We start from the raw sequence: 24,297 nt of genomic DNA on the forward strand, positions 1-24,297 counted from the left end.
TCAGTTTCAGCTGTGCAACCTTGAATGAGTCATTTAACCACACTGAACCTCTGATTCATTACTGTAGAATGAGAACATTAAACTAGCTGCTCTCTAAAGGTTTCTTCCAGTGTAAGTCTTGCTTTGTTTCATTGTTTATTTTCTACTTGGCTCTAATAGCTCAAGCATGAAAATAAAAGTCCTCTTTTCCCTCCCTCCCTTTTTTCTTCCTTCCTTCCTTCCTTCCTTCCTTCCTTCCTTCCTTCCTTCCTTCCTTCCTTCCTTCCTTCCTTCCTTCCTTCCTTCCTTCCTTCCTTCCTTCCTTCCTTCCTTCCTACCTCTTTGATAAAATTAGTTAAATATAATTTAAAAAGTTTCAGTGGGTTAACAAAACATGTTTACTTCTTGCTTCTGTCAACTGTAATGCATTTATTTTTCATTAATCATCTCTTTTGCGCATCTTTTCTATATCAGTGATTCAGGAACCCGGGAACCTTTTGTCTGAAGCTCCTTCATCCTCCAGGGCTTCAGAGACCTCTCAAGAGCTTTGTGAGAGGAGTAAAGACAGAGACTAAAGGATTTACAAGAGGCCAGAACACATTCCCTTGCCCAAATATATCATAAAATCATCCCCAGATATAATGTGATCTAGAGAAGGTGGTCCTTGTGATCATTCAGGGAAAAGAAAATGTTTGTGTATGTGTAACATTGTCTTATCCACAGCTGATTCACTCAACAAACATTTATTAACCAGGCACTGTGGTTGACACTGGGAATAATGTATTATTCACTTCTTATGGGTCTTAATGCTAATGATAGAAGTTTTATGTGTGTGTAAATGTCAGTAAAATATGTATATAATAAATGTGTAGAATATTTATTGTTAGTGCTGAGATTAAAAACAATATTATATTGGTGTAGAGAACATGTTCCACATGCATGAGCCCTTAAGGTTGATCCCTGGAAACATCAATAAATAAGTAAACAAATCATTCATATTCAATAATGATGACACAAGGCATTTATAATTTGTATGATAATTTATTTTACACCACATTTATCCCCCAGGCTATCTTTCTCTCTTTGTATATTTTGTCATTAAATTATTACAGCAACCCTTTGAAATAAATGCTATTATTTCTCCCATTTTACATGTCAGGAGGCAAAAAGAAGTTACCAGTTACTGCCCAAGGTTCCAAGGACAACATGCAACTAGACAGCAGAAGACACATTTATTTCCCCTTGCATCTTTGAAAGCACGCAAGGAGGGAAAGTTCCTCTAGCTGTGACCTTCTTGCTCCTTATTCACAATTAACGTACTGAAAACAAAGGGACTCATGAAAGGTGATGTGTGAAAGCCCTGCACAAGCTGAAAACAATAGCATAATCCACTGTCCATCGTGCCTTCTCATTCCTCTGAAACTCTAGACAAATCATCTCTTCAGAATATAACCCAAATGTTTTTAGTAGTTCTTTTGTGTGTACTTTTCTATTTGGGGGATGGTGGGATTAGGGAACTTACAGGGAAGTGAGTTACAGGGCACCTACCTCTAGCTTTTTGCTCAGGGAGCATTCCTTGCAGTGCTTGGAGGGACCATTTGCTATGCCAAGGTTCAAGCTGGAGTTGGCTATGTGTATGGAAAGTAGTTTAACTCCTGTAATACATTCCTCACAAAATGTTTTTCAAACCTTTGTCTACCCAGTTTCATCACATCATTGCCCTACATGCAAGTCAGCTGTAGTTTAAATACCCTCCATATTATGAGCAGAGGGAAAATGCCAAATAAATGCCTGAAAAAGCAAATCAGAGGTAGAACAATGAAAGGAAGATATGCCCTAAGAGGCTGAGTTTCCTCCATGTGTGCACACAAAATGCCATTACAGAAGGCATTCTTCTTTTGCAACTCTTCATTCTCAGAGATGAAAAGATGACAAAGAAACTATGGTGTAGTTACCCAAATGCAACTAGAATGCTTGGATTATGATTAGTAAATCATTCTGTCCAAATAGTTATTTTATAAAGGTATTAAATAATTGCTTCATAATATAAGACATATCTGGAGAGGGAGCTCTCTATGGGAAGACTTCATTTAATTAATTGCTTTGTACAGGGGACAAGGTCTTAGCTCTGCTGTAAATAAGAACCAAGGAAATCAGCACACACAATTACTAAATGCCCTAAGTCGCACAATGGGTACTTGTAACCTACTGTGGCTATGCCCATATCCACATCATCTTTACAAAAGATATTTCAATCTATTTGGGATGGTGGCATGCCCGTGCCCACGCCAGGATTTTGGAAAGATTTTCGGGTGGTGTCTGCCAATGTTTCCAGACTTTATTCTTGATTCAACACAGAGAAAATGACTAATTGTGCACAACACACTGCTGAATTTTAAGATATTTGGAAGCTTCTGCATTTTATATAGAAAAAAAAAGTCATTTGTTCTATTCACATGTTATACTGATGATGAGAAAAGGAAAATAAAAAATAGTTTTGAAAATATAAATGATTGTGTTGGGATAAAGTCTTCAAATAAAGCCTTTTGATTTCAAAAGAATTAATTAGAAACTATTGGCGGAACACTTCACAAATGAATCCAGAAGCATTTTAAATGATGTCTCTCAGTGTCAATGGCCAAGCAAATGAAAGCAAAGGTAAGTGCTTAAACTACATAAAATTAATATGATATAATTTAAAAGAAATGATAACTATATTTGAAAAAAATACCTCACAGACTAGAAGAAAATATTGCCCCCCCACTCATTTGACAGAGGGTTAATATACAAGGTATAAAGGGCACTTTTAAAACTTCACAATAACAACAAAAACTATACAAAATTAGAGAGATGAACAGACATTTCCTAAAAGGAGACATACAGATAGCCAAAGGTATTTGAAAAATTGCTCTGTATCACTTACAATCAGGGAATGCAAGTTGAAAAAACAGTGAGACTGGCACACATTAAAAAAAAAAGAACAAAACAACCAACACTGGCATGGATGTGGGGAAAAAAGAACCATCATCTACAGTTGATGAGAGTGTCGACCTCTTTGGAAAATAATATGGGCACTTTACAAAAAAATAAGAATTGAGTCTTTTGTATGACCCAGCAGTTCCACTTCTTCTTGGCATTAACCCCAGAGACTCAAAAACAGCATTTCAAAAAGACATTTGTGCTCCTATAGTCCATTGCAGCACTATTAACAATAGCCAAGGTTTGGAAACAACCCAAGTGTCCAAGAACAGATACAGATGACTGGATGAAAAACTATGGTATATGTACCCAGTGGAATACTACTCAGCTGTAAGAAAAAGTATGCAATTTGCTACTGTGGAAGTATCAGGAGAGTATCCTGCTGCATGAAGTCTTTTAGAAAGAGAGGAACAGACACAATGTGACAAGTGGCCAAAAGCAAGAGAACCTGAGAGCTGATTTGCAGAACTGAGTGGACTAAGGGCGGGTGCAGGGATGGGTAGATGGGAGGGACCCGAAACAATGGTGGAGAAAAGCAGACACTGGTAGAGGGTGTGGTGCTGGAATGCTGCATGCACGAAACCCTATCATTAGCAGTATTGTAAATCATGGTGCTTCAAATAAAACTTTTTTTAAGGAGAGACTCAAACTTGACTCTACAAATCAAATTGAATTTTAATATTCGGCTGGAGGCTTAAAATGGATAAACATAATTTTATCTTCCAGCTTTTACAGGGGTCACATTTTTGTCACATTTCGAACCAAACCAGGTGGTGCTCAGGGGCTACTCCCAGGTCAGGAGTAGTCCAGGTTGCTCCTGGCTGGGGGAATTGGCCCAGGCCTCCTGCATAGGAAGCATGCACACGGTTTATTAAGCTATCTCTTCAGCCCTCTATTCAAATTAATAGTCATTGCAGTTTTGTTTACACAAATAATTGGCCAAAACCAATTTCGAGTCACTTATTTCCAATCATTTAAAATTTGAAATTTTGAGGCCACTGTATGTGGTGCAGAGAAATTGTTTTAAAAGATCTAACATTTTCTTAACATGGAGTATTAAAGCTTTACATGACAATGATGCTGTATTTCAAATCCATCCAAAATGTTCACATCAACTATATAAAAAATCATTGTTAAGAAAGTTCAAGTTTGCAGAATGCTTATTCACATGGTTGGCAGATTGACTGAATGATACTAAAGTGCCACAACAAATGAATGTGGATGAAAGTATCTAACAGGAAAAGGCTGAGATTGGGAGTGGTCCAGACAAGCTGGGCATCTCTGGAGCCTCATTTCACTTTTCTGATTCCTTGTACCCCATCTAATTTCCCTGACTGTACATTAGATTGTGCTCTTCCTTCCTGAGATACCTTAGATTGTGCCCCTTCCGCTTAGATACCTCGTGCAGACTCCTGTCTCCATCCCCCTCTGTACACACAGGAAGCTTCCCAGAGCTGAGGTTCCTCTGCACCAGTCCCTCCCCTTGCGTGCTGTGCAGCTGCTGCAGCAGGGAGCCCAGAGGAGAAGAGGGGGTTAGCTCTCTGTCCTCACCTACTGTCAGCAAGTTCCAGATGCTATTCCCTGTGCTCACCCCCTGAACTGGGCATGGAGCATGTTGCTGAACATTCCTTCTCCAACTACCTCATAAAGAATTCAGCAACAACATTATTACAGCCAGGTATAACCTGCCAGGAGGTTTCTGCTACACTAAGAAAAGTAGGGATGCATCTCATGCAGCAAAACTGTAATTTACAGACCTCACTCAACACAGCAGACTGGTTGGGAAGTTCTGGTTGAAATAAGCATGACATCCCCATCCCCCACCACCCTAACTTACCTAAAGAGGGTATAAGAGAGTGTGCCCTCTGTTTGTTCTTCCCTTTCATTTCTCCCAGGACTGAGAATCTGCTCTAGTGCTTCAGCAGCCATCATATGATAAGGAGGTGAGGAAGGCAGAAGTTAAGGGCACTGCAGAATTGCTCATGCTGAGACTAAATTTCCAGAGGAATCCCAAACACATAGTTTCATATTTAGTATTGTGTAAGAAAAGAAATCTTTTTTCTCTCTCTCCTTTTTTTTTGCTTTTTGGGTCACACCCAGTGATGCACAGGGGTTACTCCTGGCTTTGCACTCAGGAATTACTCCTGGTGGTGCTCAGGGGACCATATAGGATGCTGGAAATTGAACCCAGGTCAGCCAAGTGCAAGGCAAATGCCTTACCCGCTGTGCTATTGCTCCAGCCCCAAGAAAAGAAATCTTTATTTGTTTAAGCCACCAGAAGCAGGGTTATTTTCAGTTAAAAGCATTACTTCTACATTCACTTTACTATGTACCTAAGGGCACAGAGGGAAAGACTTGATTAGAGTTCTTTATTCATTAGAGTATTTAAAACTGGCATGTATAACATAGGGGGAAAGAGAAATCTTCAGCCAAGTGTGTGGTAGAGGGGAGTGCCATAGAAAGGCAACATAAAAACAACTACCACTTCACTGTTTTTTTTTCCTTTGTATTGACAAAGGAAATAAGAAGTAGGCATTTGTGATTGCTCAAGGTCATATAAAAAATCAGTAGGCAATTAATATTCAAATCCAGAACTAATTATTCATACTCTGGGTTGCTATATTTTCTTTAAAGCTCTGGTTTAAACCTTTTCTTCAGCAATTCTCATTACTTTCTTACAGACCTGTTAACAAGAGCTGTCCTTTATCCTGTCACACTGGTTTCTTTAGTTGGTTATTATCTAACCTGGTAAAAGTAAGTTTCAGACAAGAATATTTCCTGACCTTAGCTTAAGGACATTATATGTCCTTACAGAGACAAAGGTGGTAGAATCACCTGTGGAGATTATATGAACAAATATATCAATGATCTCTCTTGGAAAGTGTAAGTGTAATAAATCAGTTTAAACCAGGAGAATGGAGAATCATTATATAACACAATAAACTAAAATTGTTTTCTTTTTTTAATGGTAAATTTTTATAGTTTAAATATTATAGCCAAGAAGCTGACATATAATAGCCAGAAAATGTCATAGCTTTGTCAATTATATTGATGGAATATTTAACAAGTATTGTCTGTTTCCACCCCTAGCTTCCAATAAAACTAGAATTTATGAAACATTTTTTCATTCCATGAACATTTGCTAATATTTACTATATTTTCATCTGCCTGCTGGTCTCATATGGTTTTAGCATGTTATAAGGATAAGTGACTTGATTTTAATGAAGTTATTTCAAGAAAGACCAGTAATTTCCCTTTAGCAATCTCTTTCCTCTAACTAATCTTTTAGAAATCCTGCTTCACTCCCAGAAGTCGGAGCCTAAAGTACATACTCTTTCTCTGTAACAGGTATGCACCAGAGTATGAACAGAGTATGAACTAGGAATAAAAGACTGGTCTCATATGGGCAATCCGATTCATTCTCCTGGGAAATTGGAATAGAATAGACTTGAGTTGGTGTTGGGAATTTAAACGGAAAGATTATAGATATACAGTTGTCTGAGCTGTCATTTTGGAGAAAAAATAATGACTCCAAAGAAGAAGATGAGTATACAAACCAGTTTCTGTGCTGGAGAGAGATGGAGAAGAGGAGAAGGCAGGAAAAGAAAGGGGAAGAGGGAGGGGGAAAGAGAGAAAGAGAGTGAAGGCACAGAGCTTAATGGGAAACCATATGGTCTCAGAGATAGAGGCAAGTCAGAAAGATAAGCCATTTAATAAATTTCCACAGTCATCAGGCTAACAGAGCTAGTTGGGTCAGGTAAGTTGCCTCTTACATCTATATTAGAAATTTACCTTTGTTCCAGCCAGCTTTACTGGGTTTCTTTTTCTTTAAGCAAACCCACTCTGACAAAAAGTTGAGTTGATCAATATCAAAGAATCACACTTAAACAGAGTGCCTCATTTATGGAAACTCAAATATCTTAATAGTAGGCCAAAGGCTTAGCCTCTGTAAATAGAACACTAGTAATTATGTTTAGATACTCAGTATTTTTTTCTTTTGGTTCTAAAGATTTTGAAGAACTGGAATGTATTCTGTACATCTTCGTTTTTGATTCATTAAAAGGAGGTACTTTATAGATTGTTGAGTCTATACTGTATTAATTTTGGCTTTAAGACATTTATGTAACATTGCTGACATGATCCAACCTCCAACTGGGAGAAGGAAATATGAGGTGAGGAGATACAGGTTTTGGCTACATAGACAAGGAAACCTAGTAATTAGTAGAAGCTTCATGATTTAATTTCCAGATTTAAATATAACCATTTTCAACAGCAACAACAACAATAATAATGATGCTTTGCTTGGTCTGCTAGCTAAAGACTACTCTTCAAAAATTGTAGTTTATTCATCTTCTCCATCATTTTGGAAAAACTATCTACAGTTGCCAAAAGGAAGAAGCTTCTGAAGTGTACAATTCTATCTCTTTTTTTAAAAAATCAGTATTTTTTCTCTTTTGTGGCTTAATTCACAGATTGTTTTGATAAATCTGCATTATTACAATGGAAACAGGTCTCACAAAAGCATCTTGTAGTCAATTACTTTTAAAGGGACCTCATTGTTATGATCTCATAAGGAATATACTTAGGTCCTAAACCACAAGGCAGGTTGTCTTGATAAAAAAGAATTAGTTTTTGTTGGATAAGAAAATGTAAAATTAAAATGTGATCCAGGTACCAGTGAGCAGCCAACCACAGGTACAAACCTTTAAAAGGAGGACACTACAAAGCTCCAGAGTTACACAGGGATGAAAAAGTAGGGTGAATATTATAGTTTATGTTCAGAGCACAAATGTGGGATCATAACAGTTTTTGTAACCAATAGTAATGGCTTTTGCGATTACAGGATGAGTGTGGAATAGGCATTAGGGAGGCTCTCTTGGGAACTATGAGTGTGCAGATTGGTCTAAATGTAAATGTAACAGATGGGACTGCCATTAGAAGAGCAATTATTCCCCACCTCACGCCTAATACAAGTTACTGTTTCTGCCCTCATTTCAAAAAATACCCTCTCCTACTGTCAGACTACATTTTAGTTCAAAGGCTCTCAAACTAATTTGGTGTACTGCTCCTATTTCTAGAAAATATCACTCAGCAATCCCTGGAAATATATTTTTACTAAATGAAGAAATAGTAAGTACTCCCCACTCTCACCCAATTACACTTAAGGCTACAAGGGCACCCTGGATGTCATTCACCCCTTCCAGGGCCAGAGTGGTATAACCCACTTTGGAAAGCACTGTTTGGGATGAATTATTCTGGTCCTTGATTTTGAAATATGACTGCTTTGTTCACCAGGTCCTATAGATAATTTGCTGTCCCTCTGAGAATAAGGAAGAGGGAAGGGAATAATAGAACATCCACTCCCAATGTTTCTTGTGTGCGTAGTTCTGAATTTACTGCTCCAGATCTTGAGTTCTGAAGGTGAAAAATAAAAATATGCCCTTGTGGGAGGACCCCCATGGAGATTACATTTCATTTGGAGGAGACAGATTCCAAAAAGAATCACAACTAGGTTTTAGATGTTGACATGGTGATAAATGTATGGCCTTTGCATAGTACAGTGAATGAAGTGTGTGTGTGTGTGTGTGTGTGTGTGTGTGTGTGTGTGATATTTATGTATAGGATTTTCAAGAAAGGCTTGGTAAAAAGGGACATACAGGAAGTCATGTTGTGTCTTGGAGAACAATGTTGACTTGGGGAAGAATATTTTAGACGAAGGACATAAACAGCATGTAAGAACACTCTGATGGAGTGTCTATGAGATGTTGTGGGACCTCAAATACATTACTGGATCTGGAAAGGTATGAGGAGTAAAGAAATAGGTAGTTGAATTTAAAACATGAACAATGTTGGGGAGATTGTTCTAGCTGTAGGGCTGTTTTTAGAACTTGGTGGTAAGAGTTCTTTTTTATTTCATTTTAGTTTTTGGCCACACCCAGAAATGCTCAGGAATTACCCCTGGCAGTGCTTATGGGACCACATGGGATATCAGGGATTAAACCTGGGTAGACGCATGCAAGCCAAACACCCTACCCACTGAACTCTTTCCCTGGCCCCCAGGTAGTAAGAAGATCTATTTTGGTCCATCTATAGTGCAAAATCCTTGTAGGGTTTTGAGTAGTAGACAGACACAGTTTGATTTTTATTGTCAAAGTCTCTCTCTAGCTATGGGTTAGGAAAGTTTGGCAATAATCCAAATAAGAAACTAGTAGTTTTGGATAAAGTCAAACAGAAAATTTTGTGACAAATTATTACTAGGATCGGGTCTTGCATAAAGGATGGGCTACCCATGTAAGAGAAAGAGAAGAGTAATAAACAACGGAGAGGAAATAAAGAACAAAGAAATCCAGAAAGGCACAGCAAAGGGTTAAGACTCTGGTTTGTATTCTCTGGAAGTCAAGTTGGGAACCTGAGGATTTGATTGTCAAAGAGCCAGCATGGGATTATTGGTTCTGAGACAAAATTAAGACATGAATTTATGTAGGCTGCATTACTTGACTATTAAATACCTAACCCCAAAGTGAAGTTCACTTGTATAATCAACTATAAATGGGCTAAGACTGTGACCTCAGTTGGGAGTTTAGGTGCAATAGGCAGCAAAATGTATTGATAGTCTAGGAAAAAGAAAAATCTTACCTTCTTTTGTCCTTGATGATGCTGACCTCAAAAGAATCTTAGTTTACAAGGCACAGCTGAGATCATGTGCCAGATATCTTGTTCATTCTCCCCAGACCCATATTCCATGATACAAAGCTTACATACATTATTTGCATTTGAGTGCTTTATTATTGGAATTGCAGTGATATTATTAACATTTGTACAAATGCACAAAACCTTGTCTCTTCTTGCTAGAAAGAGATGTAAAAATCTGATCTAGTTGAACAGTCTTAATGAACTCATTGTCCACTGGTAACAATAAATGTGTTCACGATGCAACAAAAAGCTTAACATAAAATTAAACATATTAAATGCTGCAGCAAGTATTTACATGTATGTACCCCAATTATTTCTCCTTCCAATAAGGAAGGTGGTTGCTTTACAAATAGACAAACAAACACAAATGCTTTGCTGTTTACAATTACAAACAATCCCCACCCTCCCCCAAGTCCAGAACTTAAAGTGACAGCACCTTTATTGGGACTTCCTTAGTTAACACTTACTTTGCACAATGCTAAGCATTTTTTTAAATTACACTTGTGGACAATATTTCTATTCCAATTGTCCAAGAATGTGTGTTTGCATGGAGCCATTTTGAAGACTATTTTAGAAAATCCCAAACTCCATTGTTCTCTCCAGGGAGAACATTTCAAGCTTATCTTTTCTCTAAAGCAATCCTCAAAGGCAAAACTCCTCTCTCTATGAGGCAGATGTGACCGAGCAGATCTTAGAAGGAAAGGGGGTGAGTGGATTTTCTTTTCTACTGAGTGTCTGCTGGGAAGGGCTCTTTCTCAGAACACCCTTTCCGTATAGACTGCTGATACCTTTCTTTTTCTCCAGCAGTGTCTATAGCATTGGTATTCTAAAGAGCAAACTAGAAGCTAATGAGCTTATTGTGCATAAGATTTTAATGATGCATTTAAAGCTAATTTATTCAGGTTCCACATTCTTAGTCATGAGGCTAAAATGTGTCAGTTTTTTTTCTTTAAATCCTATAAAGTTCTATAATATGAAACTCAGTGTAAGAACATCTTAAATGGCTTAAGAAGAGCTTCCTAAATCCTGGCTTCTAATGAACTAGATATTATAAGCTGCTCTAAATTTAAGAGTTGATAATATTGATTCCTTTCTGATGATAAACTTGGAAAGATATCAGAGTTCCACTTAGGAATATTAATCTTTTAACAAATGCTGGCAATTTGGCCATACCCTTCTCTTCAACCTGTGGTTAAATATTATTACTTTTTTAAAAAATAGACAATTTATAAGGAAAAAATATATAAACACTCTTTAAGCATTTTGGCTACAAGCATTACATCACTGAAAAACTTCACAAGAAATAATAAAATATTTTGAATGGACATACATTTTTCAATTTTCACAACGTGATGAGCTAGTTTTTTTTCTTTCTTTCTTTGTTTTGGTATTGGGTTTTACTTGTGAGTTTATTGCTTCTGTGTCTCTTGTCCTTCCTTAGAGTATGACTGGAAACAGAGGTGCTGTCCCTACTTTTAGTACAAGGCAACATCGTATTTTTGAGATCCGGGACAGAAACAGTGAGGGCCACTGTTATTTCAGCCGCCTCAGACAAGGCTGCTGCAAAGTCCTGTGTGCACCACAATGCACTAAAGAAGTCTCCTGGCTCAGTCAGGACACTTTGGTTTGGAGGATGAGATAGAAAATTCTTAAGTGTAGCTTAGCTGCTGCCTCGCATCTGTTGCATAATATAGTATTTTTTTTAAAAAAAAACATGCTGTAAATAAAGGGGTAGAGTATCAACTGGCTCTCCTCCTTGGCATTCTTGTAGCAGGGTTTCATCTAGGCTGATGTGAGTCTTTGCTAGGCTACTCTTGGGCACACACAAAGCTACCTGGTGCAAACATCCTGTAAAGTATTTTAAATGATGCAGCTTGGAGCCCGAGAAGAAGTCTGGGAATGGGGACGTGGAGGAGAGTGGTGCTGGTTGGGGCGTGGGGGGAAGGGGTTCCTAAGAACAATAGAAAATTGGAAGGGATCAACAAAGCTAAAGTGCAATTTTAAAATATAAATTACTTTTGAAGCAGAAAAGAGATTCTAAATTGCTACTTGTTGATATAGGCACGGTTTTATTCAAATTTAAATGGGTTGCTTCCTTTCCCTTCTCACATATACTGCATAATGGAGCTTGAATGGCTTAAAGCTACTGCACATTGTTTAGGGAAGGACAAAAAAAGAGTACTAAGGAGCTTGATTAGTGCAAAGCATTCTAGGAAATTGGGGTGGGGTGGAGCGAAGCAGAGATGAAGCTGTTTTTACACTTTTACAAGAAAGTTGTTCCAGTTATGGTTATTGATTCCCTTTAGCTGAACTCTGCTTCCTAAAAGATAAGACCTTACTTAAAAAATGAAAAAGGAAATAAACGGTTAAACAACAACAACAACAGCAACAACAACATTTGGAACATAGATTAAAAAACAACTAACAGAGCAACAAACATCCTTGAAATTTCTATGCACAAAGATCTAACCAAGTATTTCCACCACATGATGGAGAACAGCCATTTGAAACCCTGAAAAATGAAGATACACATAACTAGAGTAGTTTATTATGAACTAATACTTCAAAAATAAGTAGATCCTACAGAAGAATACTGTTCAAATGGAATGTTTAAAAATAACATTTATTAATAAATATCTTATAAAATTCTAAATTAATAGATTCCTGTTCAAATTTTGCTTTGGTCCTTGATATCCACTGTATACACACATACATACATATATATTCTTAGATGGTTTTAATTAACCAGAAAGAAACACATTCTGTCCTAATAGATGGCAAACTTTATAGCAGTCATTGATGCTGAAACATTCCCACCCAGCCAAAGGCTGATCTTTCCCTCAGCTGGTTTGTAAACTCAACCAACTCACACACCAAACCGACTTAACAGGCCACAACCACTTGAACATTCCCCAGTGACACCCCTCTATTCAGGACATGTGCTGTATTTGATTTCATGGACCGAATAGGCTCCAAAGAGCATTTTTGCTCTGAGTAAATCGGTCTAATTAGTGCACATCGCGGACCAGGATAGCACACAAAGGGCTCCGCATCCACAAACCACATGAAGACTGTCACTTCCCAGAGTGACAGGCGTGCACAGCCTGGAGGTAGGAGAGGGACTGGGGGTGTGAAGGGAGAACATTTGACTGAACACCAGGGTTTAAAAGGAGCACATGTATCCATAGCTAAGGATTTTTCACTCTCCCTCTCCTGGCAACCTAGGCTGAGAAACGGCTTCAGGAGAAACAAACTAGGATGCAGGAGCCTCAGCAAGGCAAGCATTCCCTTGCAGAAACACCACCAGGGTATTATCTAGGTGGTTGACTCCCAGCATTTAAGGCAGGGGAAGTGCTGTGGAAGTTTCCAAGCTGGCTGGCAGTGACTTCAGAGGCTGATGCTACAGGTAAAATACCACAGGCCAGGAGGACAGGCAGTTCTAGGGTGGGGCCTTTCTCCTGGGGATGGGAGCTCCGAGTGTCATTACAAGGGGTTCCAGAAAATAGGGCCGGGCAGCCCAGTTACTGAGGGGACAAGTAGATGGGATGGAAATAAGGTTTGCTAAGCCTGACAAAAGAAATAAAAAAAAAAAGAAAAGAAAACAGAAAAAAAATGAAGGACATGAAGGTGAGATTTCCCGGCAGATAGATTATTCATGTAAGATTGAGTCTTCAAGTAAAATCCTTAATATTGACAAATCGAGTGCAGGATTTGACCAGTGAGTATTATGTTTGGGGTTTTCAGAAGCACCAACAACTAGCTGGCATCTTTCATTTGTTGTATTTCCACACTGCTAATGAACACACCTAAAGGCCTTGAGTATAACAAGACAATTTATTCTAATTATATGTTGAGGCCCGTTTGCTAACGTGTGTGGTTGGTTTGCCTACTTAGCATAAAAAACAGACATAATTGAGCTATATATAATGCACATCAGTCAAACTGTCAAGTCGCTGAATTAAGAAAACTCGGGCAAGTTCTTAACTGCAGAAGCCCTTGGTTTAACAATGAAATATTTCAGTCAAGAAGTGGAAGAAAAGTAAGCCATAATTTTAGTGAAAGATCACTCCTTGGACATTTTGATACTATCAGTGGATTTAATTTTTTTTAACTTCATTAAGTGCTATGCATTTGGTAAAAGAAGAAAAGTTTTTAATTTGTTTTAAACAGAGAAAAATATTTTTAAAAATATCCATCTAATCAAATATTTCCAAACTCTTTTTAGCCTTCTGAAGGAGACACATAGATGGTCCTAAGAAGTTTTGAAATTTTTTTTTTAATTTCAAAATAGAAAGTCTTAAATATTTCTTAGGAAGTTAAGTTAAATTATTCAGATATTTCTGCTGGGGTTGAAAGAAAAACTATGAATTCAATATTGAAAATACTTGAAAACAATGTCTTTTAAAGCATAATACAAAATCATTTTCATTTTTCTTTTTTTCTCATTTTCTTTTTCTGTTTTTGTTTTAGATTTTTATTCATGAGTTTCACTGGACACTCAAAACCTTTTGAAAACATTGTCTACTGTGGATAAAAATGTCAATAAATATTGGTTTAGAAAGTAAGTTACCAGATTAAATTGAAACTAGTTATAAAAACCATGCTTCACAGCCCTCATATTTTCTTTTTCCTCCAAAATAGATTCTTGCACTATCATGAGAGAAAAAAACAGACACATCCTTCTCTCCTTTGAATACTTATAAAAGCTACTACATCTCTGTAAAAGACTATTCTTTAAATTCCATAAACATGAAAACACACACACACACACACACACACACACACGTAAGCACTCACTCAGCTTAGGTCAAACACTTAAATGGAGATGAAACACCAGCACCTGTCTAGACAGCTCGAGAGAAACATGAGTCCCTGTTCTTGGTGAAATGTGACATTAAAACGTTAGCACAGTAGAATGGCTTGTTTTGTGGAGGCACAACTGTGGTTTGGGACTATCTGCTTTTTTTTAATTGGCAAGTCCACATAGGTTGTTGAAAATATAAATCAGAAATATTCAAAAGGGGGGAGTAATCATATCCATGGGGTTTCTTCAGCAGCCAAGAGTGCTCTAACTGTTGGGGTTTTCTTTCTCTCCTTGTTACTCCAAGTAGTTAGACTACTACTATCCACCAGAACAGCAAAGCAGGTTCCATAGGCTTAAGAAAAAAAATAAAAACAAGTTAGGCTATTAGCAGCTGCTGATTGAACAATATAATCTGTGTAGTGAATAAGAGCCCTTCTGAATTATTACATAGTACATGGATTTTCAACATTATAGGCAGGTCATATAAAACCAGTTGTAATTCAAGGGTGTGAACATAGAGCCCCGCATCATAATTTGGACTTTCACAATCGAGGCTTATAAAGCTCCCTTCCCTAGTGTCCCTGCAGCTGGCATTCACCAGAGCTTCACTTACAGCTAATCCACCTTTTATTTGCTCTGATTATTAAAAACATTAAATCAGGCACATTAAACATCTCCTGGTTACTATTTTGCAAGAAGCAAGAGTTGAATGAACTCCAGCTGTGGATCATGAACAATGAAAGAAAAGGCTAGGTCCATATTTTTGAGGTTTTGTTTAACAATTTTTTTAAAAAAAAACTCAAACGTTTTTTTATTGATATGTAATTCTAAGGAAGGATAATAAAACAGAAGAAAGTAAAATTGAAGAGCAAGCAAAGAGTCCAAGGAAAAGTGGAAATAGAGAGTTGGGTAGTTGAGGAAGTGGACCCAGAGGATGGTGAGATGCTTAATGTTTGATAGTTTTATTTAGACATCAGTGAATCCTATGGTATTTTATATGAAAAAAATAACAAGTTTGGAATAGGCTCTGTGTTTCTCTGGGATTTTGATGACATCATAGCTCAACTCAACATGTGTTATGATGTCCTCAGACTTCTCAACCAGTTACCTTGGATCTGTTTATTCTCATTTTGTCTCATTTTGGCTAAAAGCTGTGGTTTTTTTTTCTTGTTTGTTTGCTGTTTTTTTTTTTTTTTTAAACAAGAGTCAATGTTACAGGCAAAGGGTTGAACTGATAAGAATGAAACCAGGGCTATATACAGAAAGAGTTCCATTTATAAACAAGTCACTGGTACCAGAAAATTGGAGAAAAGCACCAAAGCATTTCCCAAGCTGATAGATATCAATTGCATAACTCCTCCCACCCCTTTTTTTGCTTAGAGAACTAAGTATAAAAGACAACATTTCCATCATGACTATAAAGTTGAAAGCCAGTCTTTGAAGGGTTGGAGGTGTCTTCCAGGTCTGAGTTAATTCTAAAAATGCCCTTAAAAGAAAGGACGCAGCTCTTCTTGGAGTCAAGGTCTGAGCCCTGGATTTTAAAGAATCGGATTCAGGTCTGTTCTGTGGGTGGAGAGCTGGCTGAGGGTGGAGCTTCCCACCACCTCGCTGACTGCAGAGGAAGTGGTGATGGTGTTATGCTGGATGACTTGCTGCTGAGAGCAAGCAGGGACGGGGCTGGCAGGAGGGCTACTCTCCGGACCTAGGAAAGAACACACGTACACACACACCAATATAGCTTTCGAGGGTGCGCTTGTGAGCTACTCAAGGAGATCACTGGGCATTCACATGAAGGGTCACACACATTTGCTTCTGGAGGTTAATTTCAAAACTTTTCAAAAACACTGTCGTCACAGAGCTATGCCTTCCCCCTTAGTAGCTACAAGCAAAGCCATGCTTTCTATCTCAGCAAAATGAATTGGATGTGTTTGAGTCTGGGCCTGTGACCATCCCCGTCTTGAAGTTTCCAATAGCCATCCATATATCAAATGTGGAAAAATACTCACATGTGGTGGGAGAATCTGTGTTGCTCAATCTAAAAAATTATTTGAAAATAAATTGACCTTCAGCCATGAATCTCTGCTCCCCCCACCCTCCCTACTCAACTAGTATTTAACCTATTGACATTCAACGTACAGAAATAAGGGTCTAGATAAGGAACCCACTCTACATAGTGGATTTTACAAAGTCACTAGCTTTCCGGCCCAGTGGATAACATGCAACATATCCTGAGATACCAAGTGGAGTTTACCCAGTGCAGATACTCCAGCCCATGATTTCTTTGAAAGACTGCTAGCCCAGGGGTAAGCGGGCTCTAGCGATCCATTTTCCTACTGGCTGCAGAATTTGGTAGGGTTTTACAACGTGGAATAGCAGGGGAAGTCTAGCCAGAAATTATCAGGAGGTGCGGTGGGCATGGTGACGGATAGAGGTCAGAAATGAAAGATTCTTCTGGCAGAAGAGATTGGCAGCCATTCAATATGACATTTGCTTGGGCATGAGACCCTCACTTTTCTTTTTCTCTTTAATAAAGTCCTATGAAAAATTAGTGGCAAAAAAAAGCAGATGCTAAAACAAGTGAGTCAATGACTTACTTAGATATCCTTGTGATTCTTTCTGCATGGCTGTTATTGGACAGTCTTTATGTGTTAACAACAACTGTTTCAGCTGTGCCACCTCGTTTTTCAACATAGACACTTCATTCTGGAAAGAAACATGAATTTTACAATGAATGGACCAACCCAAGGCCCCACCATACACTTTCCATGGTGAAACTAACAAGCACGTCTTCTGTTATGCCATATGACATTACCAGTATTATTTAGTTGACTGCACTAGAAAAGCTGTAACTGCGTTTAACTTGGCCCTGACATTTTGCAGGGTTTGCTTTCAACGTGAGGGCTAAGCCTGTTGAAGGTCAGCTCTCACCCTTTGTGTGATGGGCTCTGACGCCTTACTATGTATCTCCTGTCAGATAACATAGCATAAAGTTCTTCAGATTGTCATGAAGATTAAATAGACATAAAGCCCAGGGAATATGTAGCACGCAGTAGATTTAGCCATCATAATAACCATCTTTATGTTTTACAAGCTCAAGTTGACATTCAGTAGGAAGAAGTGAAAGGAAGACATACTTTGGGCAGAACTGTGCGGCAGGATGAGTGGCTTTAAACTAAAACACCTTCAGAATAAGCAATCTTCTCCAGATTTTCCCAAACAAGCTTTAGATGAACTACTATTTAGCACAGCACTATTTTCAAACTATTGTCCACGTAGCAGGAGGCCTAGAGGACTTTCACCTATGACTGGTACTGCATGGGGGGGATACCAGGACATAAGGAGCAATGCCGTTTTAGGCCAGACTTTCTAATTGTCTAGTTCAGCACATTTCAGTCTATAATCACACCCCCACCCCTGCCAATATCAGGGTGTCAAGGATTGTGTATATGTGTGGTTTTATTATTTACTGAGATAGGTGACTCAATCTCTACTCTTCTTAAGTAACTCACAAAGACAGGTTCATCATTTTATAGAAAGTGTACTTGGCATCATAGAATGATGTACTTGGCACATAATATTGCCCAATAGAAATGTAAAATCCATGGTTCCCAGGTGCCATCACTCAGTAAATTCAACTGTAAACATAGGACTATCATAAATAATTCATTTTATAATTGTGATAAATAGTACCTTCTCTCTGGCCTCTGTTCATTTGTGGCTATTAGGCAACGTGCTATGCTCTTCATGTAGCTGATTTTTAAAAAGCAGGCATACAGAAAAGTGTGTCTTAATGTGGTTGTCATTAAGCAGTGCCTACACTTTTAACCTGAAATTGGTTCTTTAGGCATGTATTTATCATGTATAAAAGTGAATATGGGTTCTAGAAACTAATTTTAAAAGTTTTGTTCAAATCTGTTTTAGAGAATATCCCTCACTTCCAAGTCAATTTAGAATACATTTAAAAACAACATCATCACTGTATTTCTGTCATCCCATTGCTCATCGATTTGCTCGAGCGGGCACCAGTAACGTCTCCATTGTGAGACTTGTTGTTACTGTATTTGGCATATTGAATATACCACGGGGAGCTTGCCAGGCTCTGCCGTGCGAGAGAGATACTTTCGGTAGCTTGCCGGGCTCTCAGAGAGGGGTGGAGGCCTCGAACCAGGGTCGGCTACGTGCAAGGCAAACACCCTACTGGCTGTGCTATTGCTCCAGCCCAAACAACATCATATTAAATAATAGTAAAACTTTCATCTACAAAATCTTTTCTCTTTTCCTTTTGGATGCTACAACATAAAATGGACTATTTGAGAAATTAGCAATAATGAAAATGCTTAATACTTTGACATTGGTGCTACAATTTGTATCAATTAAGCAATATCTATGTGTAAGTCACTGGAAGTATGAGCTGGCTCATGCTGTTAAATATGAGAACATTCAGGAAGGAGAATTCTAACCTGTCTCCAAATGAATTTGTTTGACAAGAAGTTCTGTCAAAATGAAAGGGATCCTTGTTAGTTCTAGGGCCAGTGGGACAATGTTATTTATAGGACAATTTATTTTAGACTTAAACACTCATTCTTTCCTCTCTGATTTTATATTGCTTTGAAATCAGACAGCATTCCTTGCTTTCCCCAAAACCCACCCTTGTTTGATATAGCATATTTAAATGAAAGTCACTTTTGGACCATGATATAAAAGGCATCCTTAAGAAAATACAAAGAAAGCCTGCCTCCCCACCTCCCACCCCCAAATAAAAGAAATTGAGAAAAAGAAATCTAAAATGTGTGATTTTGTAGCTTCAAAATTAAACTTCCTTTCATTTGCATTTGTGCTGTAGAAAGTCCTGTATTTTGATGGAGTCATAAAAATCCATCAAAGTGGACTCCCATATCCTAATGAGAAATTGAGGCAGATGATGCTGACAATGGTTCTTAAAGAATGGAGTAAGAACTCTGCAACTAGCATTCTTTGGGGTTCTATGTGGAACTAAGTGCATCTATTACGTGGCCGAGCCCAAACAACTTCACAATCAATCAATCTTCCACTTTCATGTGAGGTCACAGCATAATAGCATCAGTCACCCCTCGGAACAACAAATGAGGTGCCCCAGCCTATGATTCAAACCCGTATCAAAGAGATGACCGTGGAGCCAAGATACAGCTCAGTAGACGAGTAATTTTATTTCATGAATGAGCCTGTGGGTTTGGTCGCCAGCACAGTCAAAAAAGAAAAAGAAAAAGACCTCCTATTTTTGTTTGTGGATAGAAAAACACATTCTTAATAAACCAACATAATCTTGGGGGTTTTGGTTAGTTCTGTTTTTCTGTTGTGTTTTGGGGTCACACCCAACAGCACTCAGAGCTTCCTCCCGGCTTTACACTCAGGAATCACCTTTGGCAGTGCTTGGGGACCTTATGGAATGTTGGGAATTGAATCCAGATTAGTCGTGTACAAGGCAAGCACCTTCCCTACTGTACTATCTCCAGCCTGGTTTTGCTTTCTTATGTTAAGAGATTGTTTCTGTGCTGCCTGCAATTGAGAATACCAATTAACTAATTAATAGATTCAATCTTTCTTTTTACTCTTTAATGAACTACAATTTAGTCTCAAATATGCATATATTTTGAATTGTAGGCTGTATAAGAGAGTCAATTTGAGTGGTTCATGTCCTACCAAATCTTATCAGGGCAGATGGTGAGAAAATAATCTATAGATTTACTCTCATGCAATGCTTGGTGTGTGTTGGCAATGTGTGTCCACTGTGCCGGCCTCTGTGAGAGGCTTCATCTGATTCTGCAACAAGGCCCTGGTTCCACCAAGTCCACAGTGTGCTGGACTTGCAAAATCATCCCTGGGATTTCTTACTGAGTGACTTGAGGAGAGGCCCAAATGCTAGACTATGTTTTAAGTAAAAACCCTTTCAAGGTAACTTAAGTAGAATCACCTTGAATTCATTTTGGAAGAGAACAACCAGATAGCAAATGTTTCAAAACGCATGAAAGAAATCAAATATGGCCTACAGCTCTGCTAAGGAAATAAAAACCAGGACTTCTGGAGGTATTTTCTTACTTTGAATTGCCTTGCTTTATGAATTGAGGCAAATCACTATTTTTTTCACTCCCCTGGGTAAGTTATAATAACAGTTCTTGGTCTTCAAATAAAAAATACTTTGCTAAAGCTAACTATTAATATCCACTATTGATTCTCTTGCTAAAATCGGTCCTTATTTTCCCTTTTTAAAAAAGTCATTTTGGGTTTGCTGCTCTAAAATAGATAGTTATTTAAAGAGAGACTGTAAGAGGGTGGATGCAATTAGATTAATCTGTTCTTAAACCCACACGGCTGCTTTGGGATGAAGCAGTACCCCTATAGAGACATTTAATACTACAATAACATACTTTAAGCAAACACTCCAAGAAGTCCCTAATAGCTACATTTGCAGTTTTTGGCTTTAGGGATGTCATTTTGTTATATGATAAACCCAAAATGCTTTTCTACGCAGGCAGTAGTCTATGCCAAAAAAATAATTATCAAAATGGGCCATGCAATATGGGCCCCTATTCTTTCTTATGTGTGTGTATGGGTGTGTGTGTGTGTGTGTGTGTGTGTGTGTGTGTGAGCTGAGGCCAGGTTTGGTTTATTCTAAAACAAAGAACTTTCAATTTGTCAAGCAACAGTTCCCATCTGGCCTATTCTCTTGCCAAATCCCAAACCTGGGCCTGTATGTCTAAAATTTCAACAGCGACTTAGGCCATGTGTCTTTTGCACTAAAAAAAGAAAAGCAATTATTTCCATGGGTGACCAGATGATTTCCATATAATCTATTGAACACAAATGATTCACATCAGCAGTTGATAGATTTAGAGTTATCTTAGCCACTCTGCCTAAGGAAAGAATGTAGATTCCTTCAACTTAAGAACTTTCTAGAATGAAAAAAAAAATCATAGAGTAATGGGTTAGGTTAACAAGAGATTTGCGTGGGTCATCTGGGCTGGTTGTTTGAAGTTTAGGAAGATTCTTGCTCCATATGTGAAATATCAGATTGGGCGATTTCTCAAGTTCCCCCAGCTTCTCTACCTGTGTTTACCTCTAAAGGAGAATTTTGCTGTGAGACAAGTCTGGAAGTTTGATTTTGTTTTCTTAGGTCTGGTTTTCCCCATCTGAAACCCTGCAGTTAACTAGAAGGTTCTATGCTGGAAAACAACTCCAAAGTGGCAGCTGGCCACCCAGACCTTGGATATTCCATCTCGCTGAAGTTTGTTTGCTTAGCACCTTCTATTTCTGTTTGCTTAAAATTTGACTCTGGACTGGCCTCCAGAGAGACACCTTTTTATTTTGACAACGGTCCAGTGAGTGGGAAAGGGTCATTCAGAGGTGGCTGACTGCATATCCGATCCTGCATCACTGGGCATCCTTTGCAGTGCTCAGCATCACAAAAAATACCCAAGGCTGTGATTTTTGTACCTCTGTAGCAAAGCAGTGGTTGGGAAACACCAATACTTCAGTATGTTCAGAGAGGGGCCCTTCTCAGACACTAACAATCCCTATATCTGCACCCATTGAGTATCTTCAATAGAGTTTTCCTCTAACATGGGAGAGGGCACTAGAATTCTACTACCATGTTTTACTGTATAAGTGTTGCAGTTATAATTCCATTTTTTGCATATAAGTGGAGTATAACTATTATATAAAACTTTTTAAAAAAATTGTGTCAGTATTACAGGAAAAAAAATCCAACAGGGATGTAATCATCATATGGTGAAATATGGTATTTCTTGTCCTTAGCCATTTTGGCTCTAAAACAGTAAAAGTTCATGGATTAGGATCAAATACAAGGTAAATTTACCCTTTTGTTGGGTAACAGTGGTAATAAATATTTGCATGTCACTAATGAGACAGCTGGCCTCTTTGTCAACCTGGAGCTTGACTTTTCTTTCTTTTTTCTTTTTTTTTTTGTCCTCTGCTATGATCTGTCCCTGTTTTCACGCAGAGGACCATAGCTAATACCCTGAAGTCTTGCTATAAGAACTCAGTACATTTAAAAGTGTCTGGGAGATGAGATACATGTTAGCTGGTCTATGGCAGATTTTTTATCCAAGGCAGTGATTCTCAAACATGAGTGACATTTTTCCCATAGGGGATATTTGTGACATCTGGATACTCTTAGGCTATTGCAAGGGGAGCGGGGGTGGGGGGGGCACAGAGTTACTGGCATCCAGTCAGTAGCTGCTAGAGTATTTCACTCTTCTACTTTCTACTCCAGCTATTCTCTATACTTCTGGAAGCACAAGCTATGATCCATAATTTATACTGCTATTTTTAAGAGTTAAGGATATGTCCCGAATACACTGGACAGATGAAGATTGTCAAACTTCAAAGTCAGCCATTTCAAGATTGAGAACACTTGTATATTTTCAAGGTCCTTGTTTACCTTAGAACTGACAATAACCCCAGGGATTTTCATATTTCAGTCATTAAAGCACCACGGAGGTAATATTTATTTGGCTCATATATGCCACATTTTCAAAAATGAACTTAGAATAATTTACAAATTAACTCATTTGTTGTAAGTTTGTCCTTACAAATAATATTAGTACGGCTGAAGATCTTGTGTCTAATTAGTGTTCAAAATCTTTAAGGTAAACTGTGGTTGGCTTTCTGTATTCCACCTAGGAGTGTCTCATGCACTTTTGTGCTTGCAAGGCTCTAGAACTATAGACTTATAAATTCGGGATCTTTCAAGGTATCTGTGTCTGGCTACCCCCATCCGACTCCAGGTCCTTTCCCATCAATCACGTCCCGGCCAAGTGGTAAGGCAGCCATTTGAGTACTCCAGAGATGAAGAACTCATTCATTTATTCAACCAGTAGGTATTATTTAATGTAGATAAGGAACTTACCATCCAGGATATTGTATTAAAATAGAGGATAGCTTGGGGAGAGACTGTGATGCAAAAGACTCAGTCCCACCAGTACGAAGCATACACACCAGTGGGAAAAATTAGTATCCCTTTCCCCTGAGTATTTCCTAAAATGACACATTTAGAGGAAAAAGTAAATTCTCATGAATTATGAGATGTCTAGCCCATGAATAACTCAAAGTTTCCTTGTCTACCTTCAATGTGTACCCTGGGTGTCCCCAAGGCCATTTACACGGGATGGAATTGAATCTGCACAGGCTTGGGAGAAATTACTCCTGCTGAGGAACCAGAGCAAAGCAGGCAGGGGAAGGTGGGCCTGACCAATGAACTAAAAGGAGCAAATCCTCCGATCTGGGGCAGCCTTTTTCCCTCGCCTACTCATTCTGTAGTCATGCTCTCTGCTGCTGGAGACACCGGCCTGTGTTCTACAGCTGTACTACTCTCGTCCTTGGACTGTGATCCCTAGGGACGGAGATACTATTATTTCCTTTGTCTAGTAGAAACTACTAGAGGGATCTTGTCCTGATATTCCTTCAAAGACCCCCAAGTGGCCTTGTTAGAAAATGAAGCTACCATGAGAAACAAAATTTATGCAAGATTTTAAACTTGTTGAGTTTAAAAATGAGATGGTAACATGGCTTTTTGGAACCTCTCTTGCTCCCATTAAGCAAAACAAAAGCCTATCTCTATTTATCTATTATCCCCTCCCTCTCTATTCATCTACTATAAGATATTGTACAATCCTATTGCCTGTTGCCTGTCACAGCTGCCTCCCTGCTGGAGACTGATTAGGTACCAGGCACTGTACAAACTGCTTCGTAGCCATACATTCCTTTGTTCCTTTATTCCTATCAACAATTCACTAAGTTCATTATACCCATGTTCTAGATTGGGAAAGTGAGTCAAAAACAGATCA

General features: G+C 38.4%; 1 protein-coding gene across 1 annotated transcript in view; it reads right to left on the minus strand.

Moving 5' to 3' along the window:
• Positions 1–9,721: 9,721 nt before the first annotated feature.
• Positions 9,722–24,297, minus strand: part of CREB5 (cAMP responsive element binding protein 5) — a 452,531-nt gene continuing 437,955 nt past the window's right edge. Inside the window, exons 10-11 of the mRNA XM_055123939.1 lie at positions 17,050–17,158; positions 9,722–16,157 (exon numbers count right to left, since the gene is read on the minus strand). Coding sequence (XP_054979914.1) covers positions 15,994–16,157; positions 17,050–17,158 — 273 coding nt within the window. The 3' untranslated portion in view covers positions 9,722–15,993. The remainder of the gene's footprint in view (positions 16,158–17,049; positions 17,159–24,297) is intronic.

This window comes from Sorex araneus, chromosome 1, assembly GCF_027595985.1.
Source record: "Sorex araneus isolate mSorAra2 chromosome 1, mSorAra2.pri, whole genome shotgun sequence".
Lineage (NCBI taxonomy): Eukaryota > Metazoa > Chordata > Mammalia > Eulipotyphla > Soricidae > Sorex > Sorex araneus.